The sequence below is a fragment of the Melanerpes formicivorus genome, unplaced genomic scaffold, assembly GCF_026170545.1.
Source record: "Melanerpes formicivorus ecotype bairdi unplaced genomic scaffold, bMelFor1.0.p_v2 SCAF_45, whole genome shotgun sequence".
NCBI classification, from domain to species: Eukaryota; Metazoa; Chordata; class Aves; order Piciformes; family Picidae; genus Melanerpes; species Melanerpes formicivorus.
Genome location: NW_027142397.1, coordinates 4,973,191 through 4,990,800, shown reverse-complemented (window position 1 = coordinate 4,990,800; position 17,610 = coordinate 4,973,191). Strand labels below are relative to the sequence as shown.

General features: G+C 47.7%; 1 protein-coding gene across 1 annotated transcript; it reads left to right on the top strand.

Moving 5' to 3' along the window:
* The first annotated feature begins 61 nt into the window (after nucleotides 1–61).
* MTF1 (metal regulatory transcription factor 1) lies at nucleotides 62–16,053 on the top strand. The gene is made up of 11 exons (XM_068159374.1): nucleotides 62–134; nucleotides 464–922; nucleotides 5,090–5,328; nucleotides 5,736–5,867; nucleotides 6,421–6,494; nucleotides 6,978–7,111; nucleotides 7,401–7,478; nucleotides 8,460–8,559; nucleotides 8,700–9,256; nucleotides 9,994–10,060; nucleotides 10,728–16,053. The coding sequence occupies exons 2-11, from the start codon at nucleotides 509–511 to the stop codon at nucleotides 11,108–11,110; spliced, it is 2,178 nt and encodes a 725-aa protein (XP_068015475.1). The 5' UTR covers nucleotides 62–134; nucleotides 464–508; the 3' UTR covers nucleotides 11,111–16,053.
* The last annotated feature ends 1,557 nt before the right edge of the window (nucleotides 16,054–17,610 follow it).

Below are 17,610 nucleotides of genomic sequence, written 5' to 3'. Positions count from 1 at the left end.
GCCCTTCCTGTCAGGCCCCGCGGTGGGCGCGGCGCTCCCGTCGGGCCATGCGCGGCCGGAAGCGGAAGTGAGTGCGCTGGAAATCATGGTGCCGCTGGGGCGGGGAAGGAGGTGCCGCCGCCTCCGGGAGCTCGGTGAGCGCCGCGGGGCCGCGTCTTGGCGCTCGGGCTGGGGGCGGTGTGGCCCCAGCAGGCCCTGCGGGCGGCTCCCCGCGGGGCGGCACGGGGCTGGGCGGGGGTAGCGCCGCGCTCGGGGAAGGGACGCCTGCCCCGGCCCGCGGGGTGACGGGCCGCGGCGCACGGCCCGGCACCTCTACTGCCGCCTGCCCAGGGCTTGGTGGGGTGGCTGCCGCTGCGGGGCACTTGCCCAGCCGCGAGGCGCTGCGTCTGAGGGCGGAGCGCGGGCCGGGCCGGGCCGGCGAGGCAGAACCGCCTGACCCCAGCCGCCCGTCCTTCTGTTGCAGATGAGTCGTTAAGGTGCACGGTATCGCACTGAGAAGCGGTGAGCCATGGGGGAAAACAGCCCTGAAGGCAACGTTATCTACTATGAAGTGGAGGAAGACGATTTAACTCAAGATGATAATATGATGAGGTTTGCTGATAAAAACGGGCTGGTTTCGTCGTCATCTGGGACGGTCTATGACAGGACAACTGTTCTAATAGAACAGGACCACAGTGTGTTGGAAGACGATGAGGATGAAGGACAATGTGGTGATCACTTGCCTTTTTTGCCAGAGGGTCATGAAGAAGGATTTCATTTAATAGCAGATCATGAAGGAATGTCCCAGGGTTATGTGCAACATATTATTTCTCCAGATCAGATTCATCTAACAATAAATCCTGGTTCAACTCCTATGCCAAGAAATATTGAAGGAGCAACGCTCACTTTGCAATCTGAATGCCCAGAAACTAAGCTTAAAGAAGTAAGTGGCTGAGATTATGAATTTTATGTCCTATGTGCTTTTCCCTGGTGGCCTTAAATGCTTTGAAAATGCTTTTTCCTAAAGCTTTTTGCCAGAAGGCAGATAAGAATTTGCCTTGTTCTTAAGGGTTCCTGTCAAGTGAAGTGAACTGCGCTCTTGGATCTGTTGCTGCTTCTGGCTGTTGTAGTGCTTTGTGCTGGTGGGCAGAACTTTTCCCTGGTCACTTAGTGGGTCAGCAGCAAAGCTGTGAGTGCCATCAGTTTTCGCTCTCCCTTGTGAAGCAGCCAGGGAACACTTTGTGATGTGTGGTAATCCCAGAGAGTAGGAGACTGAGGTACTGAAAATGTGGTTATGTCTATAATGTGTGGAGTGAGTGCTCTCCTGGTTTTATTTTGGTTGGGCAGTTGTTTCCCAAGTTCAGTGATGTCTAAGAAGAAGGTGATCTCTGCTGTTCCTTCAGTTAACCATCTTGAGATAAGTGCATCCAAGCTGCAGGTTAAGTTCCAGACTGTGGGTGGTAGCTGAAGTGTGAAACTTAAGATCCCAAACTTAAAAATACTTTGTTGCTTTATTGTGTCACTTGCAGGGAAATTGTCAGATGGAAGTAAGGGAAACTGTAGCCTACCTCCTCCTGTGTTTTGAAAGCTTAAGTCACCTTACCCGTTAAAAGTGGGAATTACCTTTAATTCTGTCTCTCTAATGAATTCTGCCTGCATGCAAAGTGGTGAGGGCTTGTGCAGGCTGAGTCTGGCCTTTTTTAGGCACAAAAGCAGTGCAGATCTGAGTGAAAGGCCAACGTTGTGCTTCTTTTTTGGCCCTTCTTAGTTAACTAAGGGGTGATCTGCACAAGGGTGTGGGCCAGGATCAGTCATATCAGCTCCTTGTGTAATTGATACTGAGTGTCAGAGAACTGCAGAAGTGAGCCTTACTGAGAAGGGAAGCTGGGTTTGAGCACTGAATAATTCAGGTGAGCAGGGAACCATTGTCACTACATTCTGGGCAGTGAGGAGATGGGGCTGCAGGAGGTCAGCTCTGTAGGTAAAGACATATCTGGACAGAGGTTTGTTCAGCGAGCCTGGTTTAGGCCTAAAGAACTCCTCTTGCTCAGTTACTATTTGTACCAGCAGCTTCTGTGTACTACCTTGTTAGCTGCTAACATTTTTGTATGTCAGTCATAGCATTCTCCTTTCATGGGTACCACGTGTGCAGCTGCAGTGACTAAGAGCAGCTTGTGCAGCTGAACAGGTGCTGGTGGCTGCCTGTGCAACTCAACTGATTGTATTTCTTCTTCCCTCATTTTTAAAAAAGCCTTCTAAAACCTGGAATTTCCTGATGAATCCTTTATGTTAATTGATTTTCCACCACTTAATTTTCTGGGGTCAAGGGAGAGTTACACTGTGATTTCATTGCAGTGGAAATAAGCCTTAAGCGTGGATCACACTCCTCCATCTTGCACAAGCCCTTTTTGTTCTCTCTCAGATGCTTGCTACTCTGAACACCAGTCTTTATGGGCAATATCTGGGTGTTTTTGTGCACAGTCTGCATTTATGTGATGTGCTGTTGTTCCTAAAGTGAAAAGAGAAATGGCTTTGCTGCTTCACAGACCATTTTATTTCTTAGAGCATGGTGGGAGCATTGCTTCTGTCTGTAGGATCACAGGATGTTAGGGGTTGGAAGGGACCTCTGGAGATCATTGAGTCCAACTCCTCTGCCAGAGCAGGACCATAGAATCTAGTGCAGGTGGCACAGGAACACATCCAGACAGGTCTTGAAAGTCTCCAGACAAGGAGACTCCACAACCTGCCTGGGGAGCCTGTTCCAATGCTCCTTGACCCTTACAGTAAAGAGGTGGAACTTCCCGTGCTGTACCCTCCCAGAATGATTTGTGAAACAAAGCTTTGGCCCTCGAGGAAGAGGGAACACTGCAAGGTTTGTGCATAGCTGAAAGTGTCACTGCCTTACTCCTTTAAATATGTTCATTGGCAGCTGGGAGCCAAATCCTTCACCTGTAATTCATGTGCTCCTTTCACTTTCTAGTCCTAATGTAAACACCTAGAAAGCTTAACAGGCTCTGCTTGATTTTTAGGTAGCTCCTGCTGGCGTCAGACCTCTTGTGTGTTACAGGAAGTGCTGTGGAGAATGGCCTGGGACGCAGTTTGTAAAATTTTAATTGCCAACAGCCTTAAAACTCCAGCAGGGAACATTACTTCTATACTGATACATTCTGTACTGATACTGAATCTGGTGATCCCTGGTGAGGGTAACATGTCCCTTCCTGTCTGATAAAATGGACTTTGGGACCTTGTGTCTGTGTGTTGCCAGTCCTGTGCCCTTTGGTTTTGGCTGACTCAACACAACCAGCCTTTCTAATTATCTTACAACTATTGTAGTGTCTGAATATTTAGTGCTAACTGTTACCTGGTTGAAAGTATAAATCTAGGGCAAGTTCCTTTCAGTGAAATCACTGTTTCCTTCTAATAATGCTGAGTGACTGAGGAAAAGTGTGCAGACCTCCAAGATATTTTCCCCTTCAAGTTACTGCTTGGTTGTATCATTGAGGTTGGTTGTTGCATTTGAACACTGGGTGTTTGTCATCTTCTCTCTTTTTACTGCCTTGTACAAAGCCAAGGGAGAATCTGGGTTTGGTGTAGTGTACCACTCACATTGCTCACCAACAGTGATGTTCCTGCTGTTACTCCTGCTTCATACAGTAGCTGAAATTTCCATTGTTCTGAGAGGAGCACAACTTCAAATAGAGAGTGGTTTTGTACTTCCCTGACAAGTGATGAAGGCATCCCATGTTACTCTGTTCTCAGCTTGCCAGCTGTGGGAACAAGGAGCCCTGACTATCAAATGCTCTTTTCTGAGGGGTGTCTGTAAAGGAAAAAAGCAGCTGTTGAGTGATGGGATGGCAGAGACCCACAGAAGTGATGCATTGGTTGGGTACAGGTTCATCAGTCTGGGTATCAACCTTCAGTTCAGGGTCTGGTTTTTGGAGGCAGTCTCCAGCCTTTCCTCAGCAACATGCTGGGTGCTGTGAGATGGGTGCTTTGTGTCTTGGCAGAGAGGAGAGCTGCTGCCTTGTCTCCTGCTGTGTCCTCTCCCTGACCAGCTGTTAGAACACTAAACCTGCAGGATCCTGCTCCTCTCTTGTGCTTCAGGTTGTCTTTCTCAATGTTCCAAATAACATCTCTTGGAACACTCCTTCTTCTTGCCTGCCAACCATCAAGTCCTCTCTTGGACTCTGTAATCACTCTTAGATGTTAAGATTTCCTAACTGCAGTGGTAAACTGAAAGCCATTGACCTGCTAATTATTGCTGAAGATCAATTTATTGAGGCATATCAGATGGCTTATTCCTTCTGCGTCATAAGAGAGAATGAGATTTAATTAAACCTTGTGACACTGGAAGGCTCTGCATGGCCTCTTTCTGCCTGTTGCAGATGCTGGGAAGGGACCAAATTCAGTTCAATGTGAAGTTGTTCCTTGATGATGCAGAAACCTGTGGCATGTAAATCACCTTTTTGATTTGTTAGGCTTCGGGTGCTGACTGTGTTGGTTGATAGGTTGGGTTTGATGATCTCAAAGGTCTTTTCCAACCTGGTTAATTCTATTCTAAACACAGGAGAGAAGAGCAAAGCCCAACAAAGGCTGGTTTTGAGATAAAATGAAGTAATAGATGACTGATGGTTAGACTGAAGGGAATGGGGAAAGCTCCAGCTCTTGTTTGAGGTGTGAATGGGAACTGGGCCCGTTTTGAGGGTCAGATTGTAAAAGCACATTTCCCCCTTGTCTTCCTCCTTTCCATGTAAGCAGCTCTGCCAGGAGCACCCTGGTGCCACACCTGGGGACAGTGGATTGGATTGATGGCCTCTTGGCATCCTTTCCAACTACTTTTTCAGCTTTTTAGTTACAAACATTTCAAACTGTGTTTTTCCTCTCTTTTTTCATGTAGATTGCTGTTACTCTGTAAGATCAGTGTGCTTCTGGAGTGTGTTACCCCTTCCTCATCTAGTGCAGAGAAATCCTACATTAGACAAATAAAGAGTAATTTGGGTTTTTTTTCCCCCTTGCCTTTGAGGTCAAAATCTTGTCTTTAATGTCTGACTGTAGTTCTACCCTGTCTGGGCTCCAGTAAATGTTAAGCCTGCAGTGTTTTGCCCCTTAGGTGAAGCGATACCAGTGCACCTTTGAGGGCTGCCCACGCACCTACAGCACTGCTGGCAACCTGCGCACTCACCAGAAGACTCACCGTGGGGAGTACACTTTTGTCTGCAATCAGGAGGGCTGTGGCAAGGCCTTTCTTACCTCCTACAGCCTCAAAATCCACGTTCGAGTGCACACTAAGGAAAAGCCTTTTGAATGTGACGTGCAGGGCTGTGAGAAGGCCTTCAACACCCTTTACAGGTAGGGAGGCTCTGCCCCTGGCTCTCCAGAGCTGGCTGTTGCTGTTTGACAGGTTGCATCTACTTTGTTTGTGTCTGAATGGAACTGTCGCTCTCCTTCCTGCAGATATAAATATAAGCCCCCTCAAAATGTGGAAATGCTATACCAGGAATAGGATGACAGGACCTGCAATGACATACTTAGCTTATTTATATCACAGTAGTGCTGAAAATGATGCATGAGGAATTCTCAGGTCTGCTTAAGGGCTTGGGAAGCATCATCAGTTATTTCCTTAAGCGAGTTACCCTCACTTCCAAACACATCCAGCCTTTGATCCTGTCCTGCACGTTAGGATGAATGGCTTGCTTGCCTCAGGGGCTGTCTCTTCCTGCAAGTCCTAGGAAGGACTTTTGTGGCATACTTTTCAGGTTGAAAGCGCATCAGAGGCTTCACACAGGGAAAACGTTCAACTGTGAATCGGAAGGCTGCAGTAAATACTTCACAACGCACAGCGACCTGAGGAAGCACATCCGGACACACACAGGAGAAAAGCCATTTAGGTAGGCACCTGGGACCTTTTCTGGGGGACTTGTGCAAAGGGGCAGCTGTAACTGTGCCATGGGGCAGCTGTTGCTGTCCTGAGTGAAAAACCCTTCTCATGAGGAGGTGAAGGCAGTTGGTGTGTGAGTGTGCTTGTGCTGGAGCTCCCTCAGCTGCCTCTGCAAGTGGGTGAAATGGTTGTCTTCAAAGACAGCAAGAGTCAAGCTGCTGTTTTAAACATCAATGTGTGCCACAATGAGCATGCTTTTAAAACCTATTAAATTGTGTTGTTGCTTTGCTGTGAAGCAGTAAGTGTTTATTCCATGAAGGAGCCCTATCTCCCCCCACAACAACCACTGACTTCATGCCTGACTCTTCACACCCTGTTCAGAATCTTGCTGTGGTCTGTTATGCAGAGCAGCTGGTGGGAGATCCTTGGTTCTGTCACAGATTAGTGCTGGGCCTGCTCTTCAGGGTCCTGGGGCTGTTGCAGAGCATGATCTAAGGTTGTAACTAATGCATCAGAGAAGCCTGGTGCTGCTGATGTTAACCCTCCTGTGATGCTTCATTCAGGTGTGAGCACGACGGCTGTGGGAAGGCTTTTGCTGCAAGCCACCACCTTAAAACACACGTTAGGACACATACTGGTAAGTCCCAAGGGCTTGTTATTTTATTTAATTGAGCTTATTCACTTCATACCAACTCTCAGAATCCTCATATGTATTTATACTTCTATATAATGTGCGGGTGGCACCAAGCTGAGTGGTTCAGTCAATGCTCTGGAGGGAAGGGCTGTCACCCACAGGGACCTGGGCAGGCTGAGGGCTGTGCATATGTCAACCCTGTGAAGTTTAACAAGGCCAAGTGCAGGCTTCTGGGCCTGGGCCAGGGCAACCTTCAATATTTTATTTATACTAGTCAAGTCTTGAGTTTCCTGGGTGTGTGGCACATGCCAGTAATAATGTGTGAGGATTCAGTTCCGTGTTCTTGTGTCAGTCTGGATGGTAAACCAGAGGCTGTTCTCTGCAAGACTCCGAGGAGTGCTGAATGTTTTTGTTAAAATATGACTCTAAGTGCTTTAATGGTACAATGTTTGTAAGTTTGTTGCATGTGTTTTCTGCTGCCTGTAGGGGAGAAACCCTTCTTCTGTCCCAGTAATGGCTGTGAGAAGACTTTTAGTACGCAGTACAGTCTCAAGAGTCACATGAAAGGTCACGAGAAAGGACAGTCCTATAATGCACTTCCCAATAACAACGTCTCTGAGGTTAGCAGCACTTCTCTTTCCTGTGGGCTGATTTGTTCCTATGCTAATTTAAAATTCTAGGTTATTTAACATTTTGGAATTAGTGTGAAAGAGATGTTAAAAATCCTGAATGCTACCAAATGTCTTTTGCTTGGTAAAATTGCTCCTTGGATTTTAGACCTGAGACTTGGGTTACATAGAAGTAAAATAATGTCTGCATGGGCAGGATTGTAGGGATTCTAAAAGGAATTGAAAGCCTTTCTGACACTTTTTAACACATGAAACTGAATATTCTTTCTCTGCTGCACAGGATACAAGCCACTCACTTTGTCTGAGTGACCTGAGCCTCATCTCAACAGATTCTGAGCTGCGGGAGAACTCCAACACAGTGAGTCACTGGCATCAGTTGGCCTCAAACTGACAGTTGGGTTGTGCTTCTGCTGGCAACCTGCTCATCCTGCTCAGGAGAGCACAGCAGATGAGATACTTGTGGCTGGTGTTTTCTGTGTTGCATGCTCTGCTTTAGGCTTTCATTCTGCATGAGGGAGGGGATTGTCTTTAGATAGAGCCTGGATTTGATCCTGCTTAGTGTGTCTTAATGAGGAAATGTGTGTTTCCTACACACCCTATTGAGCCTGCAAATATGACCTACTGCTGCTGTCCATTTTGGACTGCTGGAACAAAATGTAAATACTTCTGCCTAACAGCAGAGTAACAGAGTGAAGAAGGGGGATTTTCCTCCAGTATAGGCAGTGTTTCATTCAGCCTGGTTTTTAAAGGCTCTGCATGTGATTTTACTGCAGTAATGTTCTTGCTCATTGATAACTGTTGTCTGAGCTGAACTTTTCCATAGAGGAAAATCATCCACTGATGAGAGAGAGTCATCTTTTGTGCTTTGGTGTGGAAGCAGTGTGCAGCTTTTTTGTCTGCTCTGTTCCTGAGGCAGGCTGGGTGACAGTTCTTCACAGTCCAGGATATAATCTAAATGGAGCTGGTTTGTTTCAGCCCCAGAAAAGGCCTCGCAAACAGCCGAGAACAATTTCATGTCTGTTTCTGTTTCTGGCAGAGTATTACAAGAAGTAAGGGTTAAACAAAGTGTGGATGCAGAAGAATATATGTTACTTCTGAAGGACTTATTTTTGTAAGGACTTGCTCATTATGTTGGTAAACTTGGTTGTGGATAATATAAAACTGTCCTTTTCCACCAGGTAAGTGGAGTATGCTCAGGAGCTTTGCCTTTCCTGGAGGTGGTTGGTGCTTGGAGAGTTATTTCTGACATCCATTTGCTGCCTGACTGGAATTTGTCAATGTTTGTGGAGGCCTGAGACAGGACACTATCTGATTTCTTCCTCTATTTTTCATTCACCAGACACATGGACAAGACCTTAGCACAATCTCACCAGCAAGCATCTTCGAGTCGATGTTCCAGAGCCCAGAGCCTGCAAACCAGGAAGACTCTCAGCAGACAGGTGCGGCTTGTGGCTGGTTTTACAGAGCGCCTTTGGTCTGGCGGTGCTTCACTGGGCAGAAATCCACCTGCTGCCTGATAAGCTCACTGAAAAGGTCCTTGATTCAGATCTCATGAGAACTGATGTGTTTCTTTTGGCAGCTGCCTTGATGGAAGGTTTTAATGGTGACACGGACTCGGTCCCTGCTGCTCCACCGCCCGCGGGAGACTCTGCATCCTTGTCTCTTCCCCTGGTCCTGCAGCTTGGCATCTCTGAGCCTTCCCACTCAGCACTACAAGCCTCAGCAGCCCCCGCTGCTCCCTCCTCCATAGGAACCAGCTCACAGCAAGCTGCATTTGGAAATCCTGCAACTGTTTTACAATCCCCAGAAGTGCCTGTTCCTCACAGCACACAGTTTGCAGCCAGTCACCAAGACTTCCTGCAGCCCCCACAGCCCCCGCCGCAGCCCATGGTGCCAGGACTGTCTGTGGTGGCTGGGGCCCCTGCCCCGGCAGTGCCCGGTGCTGCTGAGCCCCTGCCAGCTGTGGTTCAGACTGTGCCTGTCGGTGCAAACCCTGTTCTGACCAGTAACCCAACCATAACCATTACTCCTTCGCAGAGCACTGCTATCCTGCAGTCCAGCATTGTCATGGGAGAGCAGAACTTGCAATGGATCTTAAATGGTGCCACTGGTTCCCCACAAAGCCAAGAACAAATGGTGAGTGTGTGTAGCAGGCTCTTGAGCAGCTGGAGCTCTTCCTTCTAGAGCCCTTGCTCTTGGAAAGGATCAAACCTGGAACTGTAAGACACAAGCTGAGATGCAGCGTTGAATGCCTATCACCTTAATGTGTGTAGACACATCACCAGTGCAGCCCCTAAAGCAGGGAGAGAAACAAATAGAATATGGGTAGAAAAATCCAGAGGACAGAAAAATCTTGTCCCCAGTTACAGACTTCTCAGAGTGGGCAACAGCTTGGTTTATCCAAGACAATAGCACGTGGCCCAAGAACATACCTGGGGTTTAATCAATTGGAGAGCTGAGAGTCCTCATGCTTTGGGAAGTCTGGAGAGCTGAGAGTCCTCATGCTTTGTTCTCTGGGAAATCTGGAGACCTGAGTCCTCATGCTTTTGCTTTGGGAATACTGTTGCTAGCTGTAGGCTTTCTCAGTTGTCATAATCCCCTAGGCTGTGTTAATGGGAGGGGGTGTGTGTGTGTGGAGGGTGGTTGTTCCCCATCCTTAGGACTACTGAAACAATAACTGATTTATCTGACAACCAGAACATGGCTCAGAACCAAGCTGAATGATACCATTTTGAATTAGTTCTGCTGTGTGTTGTCTCTGGAATATATGTGCAGCTGTTTTCTTTTGCTTGAGCAGTTTTTCAGACTTAGGTCAGCAGAAGTTTGACTGAAACCAACTCAGATGTTTTTCCTCTTTCTTTTTTCCTTTGAAGCCACAAGTTCCAAAAGTAGTAGAAAAGGTTTTTTTTACCACCGCATTACCAGTAGCTGGCAACACAGGTAAGCCTGACTCTGAACTTGCTTTTCTCTCTCTCTCTCTCTGTAGCACTTTTAGCTTGACCAGCACTTGTGGTGATTTTTATTGCTTGCAAAAATGGTGGGGGGAAAAAAAAAATCCTTTCCCTTTTTTACCTTCCTGAGGTTTTCAAGTGCAGTCTGCTGTCAGCATATAGGTTTGTGCTGAGCTCTGTCCTGTAGTACTTTCTCCAATGACTTTTAAGATAACTAGGTTCACAAATTAGATCCAGTAGTCATAAAAATGGTATTTTAATGGAGCTCACATAGAAAGATAAAGTGCAATGTTATATCATCTTCACAGGTTGGTGCTTAGGGACTTGGGGGCTTGAAGACTGCTCTTTGTTTGATTTGACGCTGTAAGAGTTGCAGTGGTTGTCAGAGAAGAGACACTGTGCTGTGTAAAAATGTTAGATCAGCCTTCTAATGCCTGGGTGCAGACTGAAAAGGTTTCTTATCCTTATTTCTCAGGGCAGAGTACCTGCCACTTTCTTATTGATCATCTACTGGAGGTGTTTGTTGTGTTTGAACAAAGTAACAGCTAATCTCTGCTGCCAGGGGCACACGATCTCATTTAACAAAGGTGATTTGTCTCTCTCCCTGCTGTGAAATGATGTAGTTCCGTTGTATTTTGTCTTTGTCTCACCTTCAGGAAGCCCTGTTCAGCAGATTGGTCTCAGTGTTCCTGTCATTATTATCAAGCAGGAGGAGGCCTGCCAGTGTCAGTGTGCCTGCCGAGACTCTGCCAAGGACAAAGCCACTGTTAAGAAGGAATGTTCCTCACCTGATTCTAAAGCTTTGGAGCAGCCAGCTCCCCAGCTGCAGCCTCAGACCTTCCCTTCCCCTTCTCCTTCGTGTGGGCAGAGCAGTCAGATAGTGACCCCTTCAGACTCGCAGACTGAAACATTAAGTGCCATGGATGTCTCGGACTTCCTGTCCCTCCAGAGCCCTGACACCCCCTCTAACATAATTCCAATCGAAGCACTACTGCAGGGTGAGGAAGAAATCGGTTTGAATAGCAGCTTCTCCAAGTGAAGATGTTCCAGATTTGGGGTTTGTTTGGGGTTTTTATTTTTTGCACCTGGAGGGTAAAACCCTTCTCCTTAGAAGCAGAAACTGAAGGATCAATTCTCTTCTTTTTTCCCCCCCTTCCTCTTGGGAAGTTTTGTGGCTTATTTCTGCTTCACAGATGTCATCTTAGTCTCATCCCAGGTACATCCATCCTTGAGAAATCTTATCTTAAACAAAAAAACAAGGTAAAAACAACAACAACCAACAACAACAACAAGATAAAACCAGAAAAAGCTAAGTTATATATGAACTGTTTTGGCTGCACTGTCTGTCACTTTTGCTTGTCATATGTGAACACAGAAGTTAAAAGTTACTCATGTGCAAAAAAAAAAGGATTTTTAAAAAGTTAAAAAAAAAAAGGGGGTGGGGGTGGGGGTGTTAGTTTGTCTCCAATTGCACATCACTTCCATTTGGGTTTAAGGTACTGGCAGCAAGTGGGTCTTTGTTACAACTCCTTGGGTCTATCATTTTTCTCTGTCTCTTTACGTCTGATGCTAACCATGCACTACGAGGGGAGCCTGGGAGAGGTCTTTGCTGTGGTAGGAGCTGGCATGACTGTGACAGATGGTTTGTCTGCAGTTGAATTGGAATGGAGTTGTCACATCACTGAGTGGGAGCTGATGGTTAGGTTTGCTTTGTGTGAACACTGTTGAAGCCCACAGGAGCTTTTGGGGAGTCTTTTCAGGAGAGCACAAGTACCTTGTGTTCCTGACAGAACTGTTCATTTGAGTTCGTGAGGACTTAGGAGTGTGGTGGCAAACCCTGTTCCACGGCATGGAAACCCAGTCAGAGCCTCGGCTTCCTTAGGCTTAGGAGCTTGTTTGCCTCTCTTTGAAGGATGCAGTGAGTCCCAGGGGTAGGCAGCTTGGTGCCTGCTGCTCTTTCTGATTCGTTTGGCTCTGTTCAGAAACAAGTCACCCTCTTAACTCCTGCAACTCTTTCACCAGGAGCGCGGTGCCTTTGCTGGTTACTCTCATCTTTTGTCAAGAGCAGCTCTAGGGAAACCTTCAGAATGATTCAATTCCATTAGAATTGAGTTGAGTCTCTCCTTCAGCTGTCCAGAAACACTTCCTTTATTTTTTTTTCTTCCTTGTTAAACTGTATCATTTCTGCCTGAAGCTGCCTCCACCCTCCTGCAATGCCAGCTTTTTGTGCACGGGGCTATTTCTTGACTTCAAAAGATGTTACACAGCGTAGAAGTTTGGTGGTTTATTTTTTTTTCTCCTCATATCGAACTGAGAAGTCTCTATTCTAACCTACTCAGGGTAAATAAAACACAACCCCCCCCCTCCTTCCACCAAAAAGCCTGTAATGTTGCAATAAATGCAGTCTCATTCTAAATGGCTTATTTATGCTGCATTATTTTAAGAGATGTAATTTTTATAGTGTTCCCCCCCCCATCTTTCTGGCTTTGGCTGTCAGTCTCTCTCTGTTAAAGGAAAGAATATTAAATAGTCTTTATTCAGTTGACAGTGTTGTCATTAGTGAGATACAAAGATAACAACTGTAAAGCCAATTAACGTGGAGTCTCTGAGCACCAGGTTAGCGAGGCAGACTCCAGAGATGTGTCCCTGGGTGTTTGAGCAGAGCTGCCCTCTCCACCTGTTGGGGGGAGTGGCAGGAGTGCAGCCAGCCCCCCATGGTGACCAGCAACCTTCCCACCACTGTTGTCACATCCCTGGCTTTGGCTATCTCCTGCTGTTCCCTTGTGAGTGCACTGTGGCGGCACAGCTGGGAGCAGGCTGCAGGCAGCTGGGTTTTCATCTGTCAGCTGGCTGCCAGCTGTCCAGTGCAGACGCAGAAGGATGAAATCTTACCATGCTGGGGTGGGTGTATGTGAGGAGAGGTTGTGCAGGGGATGCTGTGTGGGCAGTGCTGTGTCTCTGCCAGGGCAGAGTGCTCCATTTGGTGATGGCAGTGAGAGCTTGGTGGCACCAGCTGAGCTGGAAACAGGCTGATTGTGTTTCCTTGCTAATTGTGTTTCCTCTGGGGGTGTGTTGGTGTGTGGTGCAGTTCTGTCCCAGTGGGGAGGTGGGTCCTGCAGCCTGAAACACAGATTAATGAAGTGGTTTGTGGTTTGTCCCTGCAGTGGTGATCCCTGCATGGCAGTGAGGTAGTGGCCCCCCTTTGGTTTTCTCCTTCATTTTGTGCTTCAGTTTGGTTGCAGAGCAGCAAGAACTGCCTTGAACACAAAAGAAATTGTCTCAAGCTTATGTGGCTGGGACTGGCAGGATGAGTCCTCTGGTTGAGCTCTGCTTCAGAGGGAGTGTGAGTGGTGCCTGGAACTGGAAGGGTCCCATGGAGCACAGCCCTCTGCGAGGGGCCTCACACCCTTCCCATGGCACAGCATGACAGTAGTGGTTGAGGGTGAGAGGGTGTGTTGAGTGTGAGACTCTGCTAGTGTAGGAGCATGCAGATCCCCCTGTAGTTGTGGGGTTTTCTCTGATGGGGACAAGGGTACCAGATGAGGTCTGGAATGTCACAGCTGGGGGATTTAGCAACCTCTGCAGAGCCTGTTCTTCAGGGAGATGTTTTTCAGTGCTACTTTTGCTGCTTGTGACTTAGTCCAGGTAAAGCACATTTCTGGTTGCAGCAGGTAGCATCTTCAGAAACTCCTTTGTGACACAAATCAGTAGAAGAGTCTCTGCCCCAGGCTTTAGAAGCTGGTCTGGAGCAGAGCGGTGCTGCAGGCATCCTTCCTGAGCAGGTGCCAGAGGTTAACCTCTGCTGTTTTCTGTCGGTGTGCTCCAAGTTTATGCTTGCTTTTAGGTCCATTTGGTTTGTTATTAACCTCTTGCATGTGCATCTGGCAGGCTGCAATTTAGGTGAAACTAATTAGCTGGTAAGGAGGCCAGAGGAGTGTGACTGAATGCATAGGCTGCTGCACCACGGACTGCACATCCCACCCCACTGTGCTGTACAGATGTGTGCTTTTGCTGCCCAGCTCTTGGTCTGCTTCCCAGAGTGTTCCATGCTGTATGTCTGGCAGTGGACTTTTATCATCCCTGGGGCTGCTGGGCTGGCTGTTAGCACACTCAGATGGGAAAGATCTCAAGCAGCTGGCAAGAGAGGGCAGTCCCAGCAAAGCCTTGGGATCTCTCAGCACCAGGGAGTTATGTGTCCTCCCCTTGCTGCCCCAGCATTTACCACATTCACAATAACATCTTTAGCAAAGGGGAGCTTCTTCTCTTGTAGATGTGGGATTCCCAGAAAGAGCCTCTGAGAACTATCTGCCCTTCCTCTGCAAAGCCTCCATGTCATGAACCCCTTTAGTTATCAGTCAGACAGCAAAGCTGCTCCGCTCTGGGTCGTTCTGTGTTCAAAGTTTTGCTGTTCTGTGGCTCATGGGGATTTACTTGCTTACCTGTGGCATCTAGACAGGTGCAGAAGCTTGAACGTATGAAATGGGTCAAACTACCAACATCAGTAGCTCTGGTCACCACACAGTGACTTTGACATGCAGTTAGAGGCTGTAGAAGTTGCTTCTCATGCTCATAGATGGTAGAGGGCTGGGAGATCAGCACTGTCTGAATGCTGGTACTGAATTCTATAGAACAAAGTACGAACTGGGCACTTGGTGTCACGCTGACTGTGTCCAGACTAGTTTGCAGAACCTCATACTGGTATCTAAAAAAATGCACTTTAGGTTATTTTGTCTTTAACCCAATTGCTGCAATTTCTTTTGTATATACTTTCACAAAGTTTATTTTTGCTCTGAGTAAAAGTTAACAGGGGTGTGCAAAGATGAGCACTTAACTTGGTGCAATACTTGTAGCTGGAGATCATTGTCCCGTGTGGTCTGTCTGTGTCTGTCGATGGAGTAGATGTAGTCAGTAGCTCAGTGACGTCCTGCCCCTCCCTGTCTGACCCCAGAGAAATTATGCACCATTAGCAAACGTCCAATCTATGCAAATACTCCTGAGAGCACTGTGCTTTGCAGCCTTTTCTCTCATGCTTTCTGGGGGGGCTGCTTGTCACTTCTGTTGGATGCGGCCACGGTCCTGGTCTGTCTCCTTCCTCTCTTGTCCTCTGTTCTGCTCTGCCATGCCAGTACCAACAGAAGTGACAAGTGGTTCTGAAACAGGCATGTTGCACCTTTGAAATTTCTCTTTGATGTCGTTACCTGCCTTACTTCCCGGGGGATGGTGCTTCTGCAGCCATCTGGGGTGTTGTGTTTGCAATGGCAGCAGCGTTGTTAAACTGTTTACAGAACTCTGCCTGTGCTGGCTGCATAAACGCAGCTCGGCTGGCCTGGGGGGACTGCTGGGGAGATGAGTTAAGGGGTAATTGGCCTTGGACTTGACTGGAGATGAAAAGCTGTTCCTGATTTGGGAGGAGTATGGCTGGCAGCTGAAATGAGAGGCAGCCAGGTCTGTGGTGTAGAGTAGAGGATGTTCTGGTGTCACCTTGATTCTGCTGCTCACTGGCCGAGAGACCTCAGGCAACTTGCTTGACCTCTCCGCGCCTCGGTTCCTCCCTATGAAGTGAGGACAATGAACTTGTCTTTATCAGATGCTCTGAGATGCATGGGTGGGACATCCTTGGCATCGGTGACGTGAGGCAGCTGGGCAGAGCTGCTCAGAGTCAGTTTGGGCTGTAAGGCAAACAAAACAACGACAAAGAAACAAGTCTTGAACAGACCCTGCGAGCTTTTTAACGGTAAACTACTTTTTTTCACCCACCCACCACCCCTCCCCCCGTAACGCATTTTGGAAGCAACGTCCGATTTTTTTTTTATACCTGTTACCTGTAGTTGATACTCACGGACAGGGCTGAACTTTTGAACCCTTCTTTTCTTTTTGTTTTGGTTGTGTCTTTTCGTCTTTTACCCCTCCTCCTGTTCTAAGAAGTTGGATTCTGTGTCTGCACTGAGAAATGCAAATTAAACTGGATATTTATGTGGTGGTGTTCAGAGTCTGTGTGTGCGTTCTTGGGACTGGCGGAACAATCCCCTCCCCCCCTCCACCGCGCCCTCGCCGCTGTGCAAGCTGGCCCAAACGTGGTTCCTTAGGCAGTGTACACTTTCAAAGGAATGCAGTTTCTACCTTTGGTTTTTTTTTTTCCCTGAGAATTTTTTTCTTTACCCCCACAAGATCTGTTTGTCTTGTTTTTTTCCCCCCAGCAGAATCAAGGGTATGTTTTTGCAGTCCCACAGTCAACAGCAGTCGGTGTTCCTTTGCCGTGTTAGCTTTGTGCCCTTCGCTTGCTTGCTGACCCGGAGCTGTCTGGCCCTAGTTCTGGAAGAGGTGCGGTTGTGGTTGTCGTGACGCAGAGCAGCGGCAGGCAGGGACCTGTAGGCCTGAGCCTGGGATGGTTTGAGTTGTCCCCAGCGCCGGTGGCTGCGGGTGGCAGCCCAGGAGGCGCAGGAGAGCCGCGGGTGGTGCCGTGTGGCGTGGGCACGCCTGGGGAGCCGGGCAGTGGTCTTGGAGATGACAAAAAGAGCCCCAGTTTTACGAGAATGTGTGTGTGGTGTTAAAGGAATTTATTTAACTATGAAACATTGGAAACAAATGTGCTTACATTGAGCAATGTGAAGATGTTAGTTACAGGTACAGTACTTCCAAAGGAAGAGCATCTCCAAAACCCAAGAGAAAAACAAAACAAAACAAACACAAAAAAAAAAAAGGAAAAAAAAAAAAGAGTAAATATGAATTTGTATTTTTTTGAAGAATGTAAAATGTGAAATAATGGTGTTTGCTTAATTGCTCATTTTGTATGAAGTTAATATTGTACTTTGAAATATCTGCAAAGAAGTGGAAATTAACTTTTTTGGAATTGAAAGCAATATTAATACTAATGGAATCCTAATTAAATGCTTATTTAAATTTCGTGTTATAATAGTCATTCCTAAGAGTGTTTTTAAATTGGGGGGGGAGGGGGGGAGAAGTGTGGGCATCCCCTGCCCCCTGAGGGCAGACCAGGATGTGTAGGCATTTCCCTTGGCAGGCTCCTTCCTCCTCACCAAGCGACCTTCGCAAGCTCCATATCCTCAGCTTGTTCTCCCAGGTAAGGATGAGTTAGAGCAGACGGTGGGAATCTGCACCTCCCAACCCCAAACCTCCAGCCCTGGCTAGTTGCAGCTTGTTTGGGGCTCTGATGACAGGCCGGCAGTTATCCCCGGATGCTGATGGTACCCAGAGAGCCAGCCCCAGCCTGCGTGCTTCCCTGCCCTAGTAAATCAGGTCAGTCATTAACTAGCCTTGATCCTGCTAAGGAGGAGCCAGCATTTGAGCCAAGCCGGTGCAAGGTCTGAAGGCTGTACCTCCTCCACCGAGGAGCCGATGAGATGGCAGACTAAACCCCTCTTGCTGTATTTTAAACTGCACATGCAGCAAGATAAGGCATCGGTGCCGCAAGAGAGAGCGAAGTCCAGGGCCGCGGCCTTTGGCACTGAGGCGTTTCTGGAGCCCGAGCCAAGCCCTGCCTGGTTCCGCGCTGGGACAGCCGGCTCGAGCCGCGGCCCC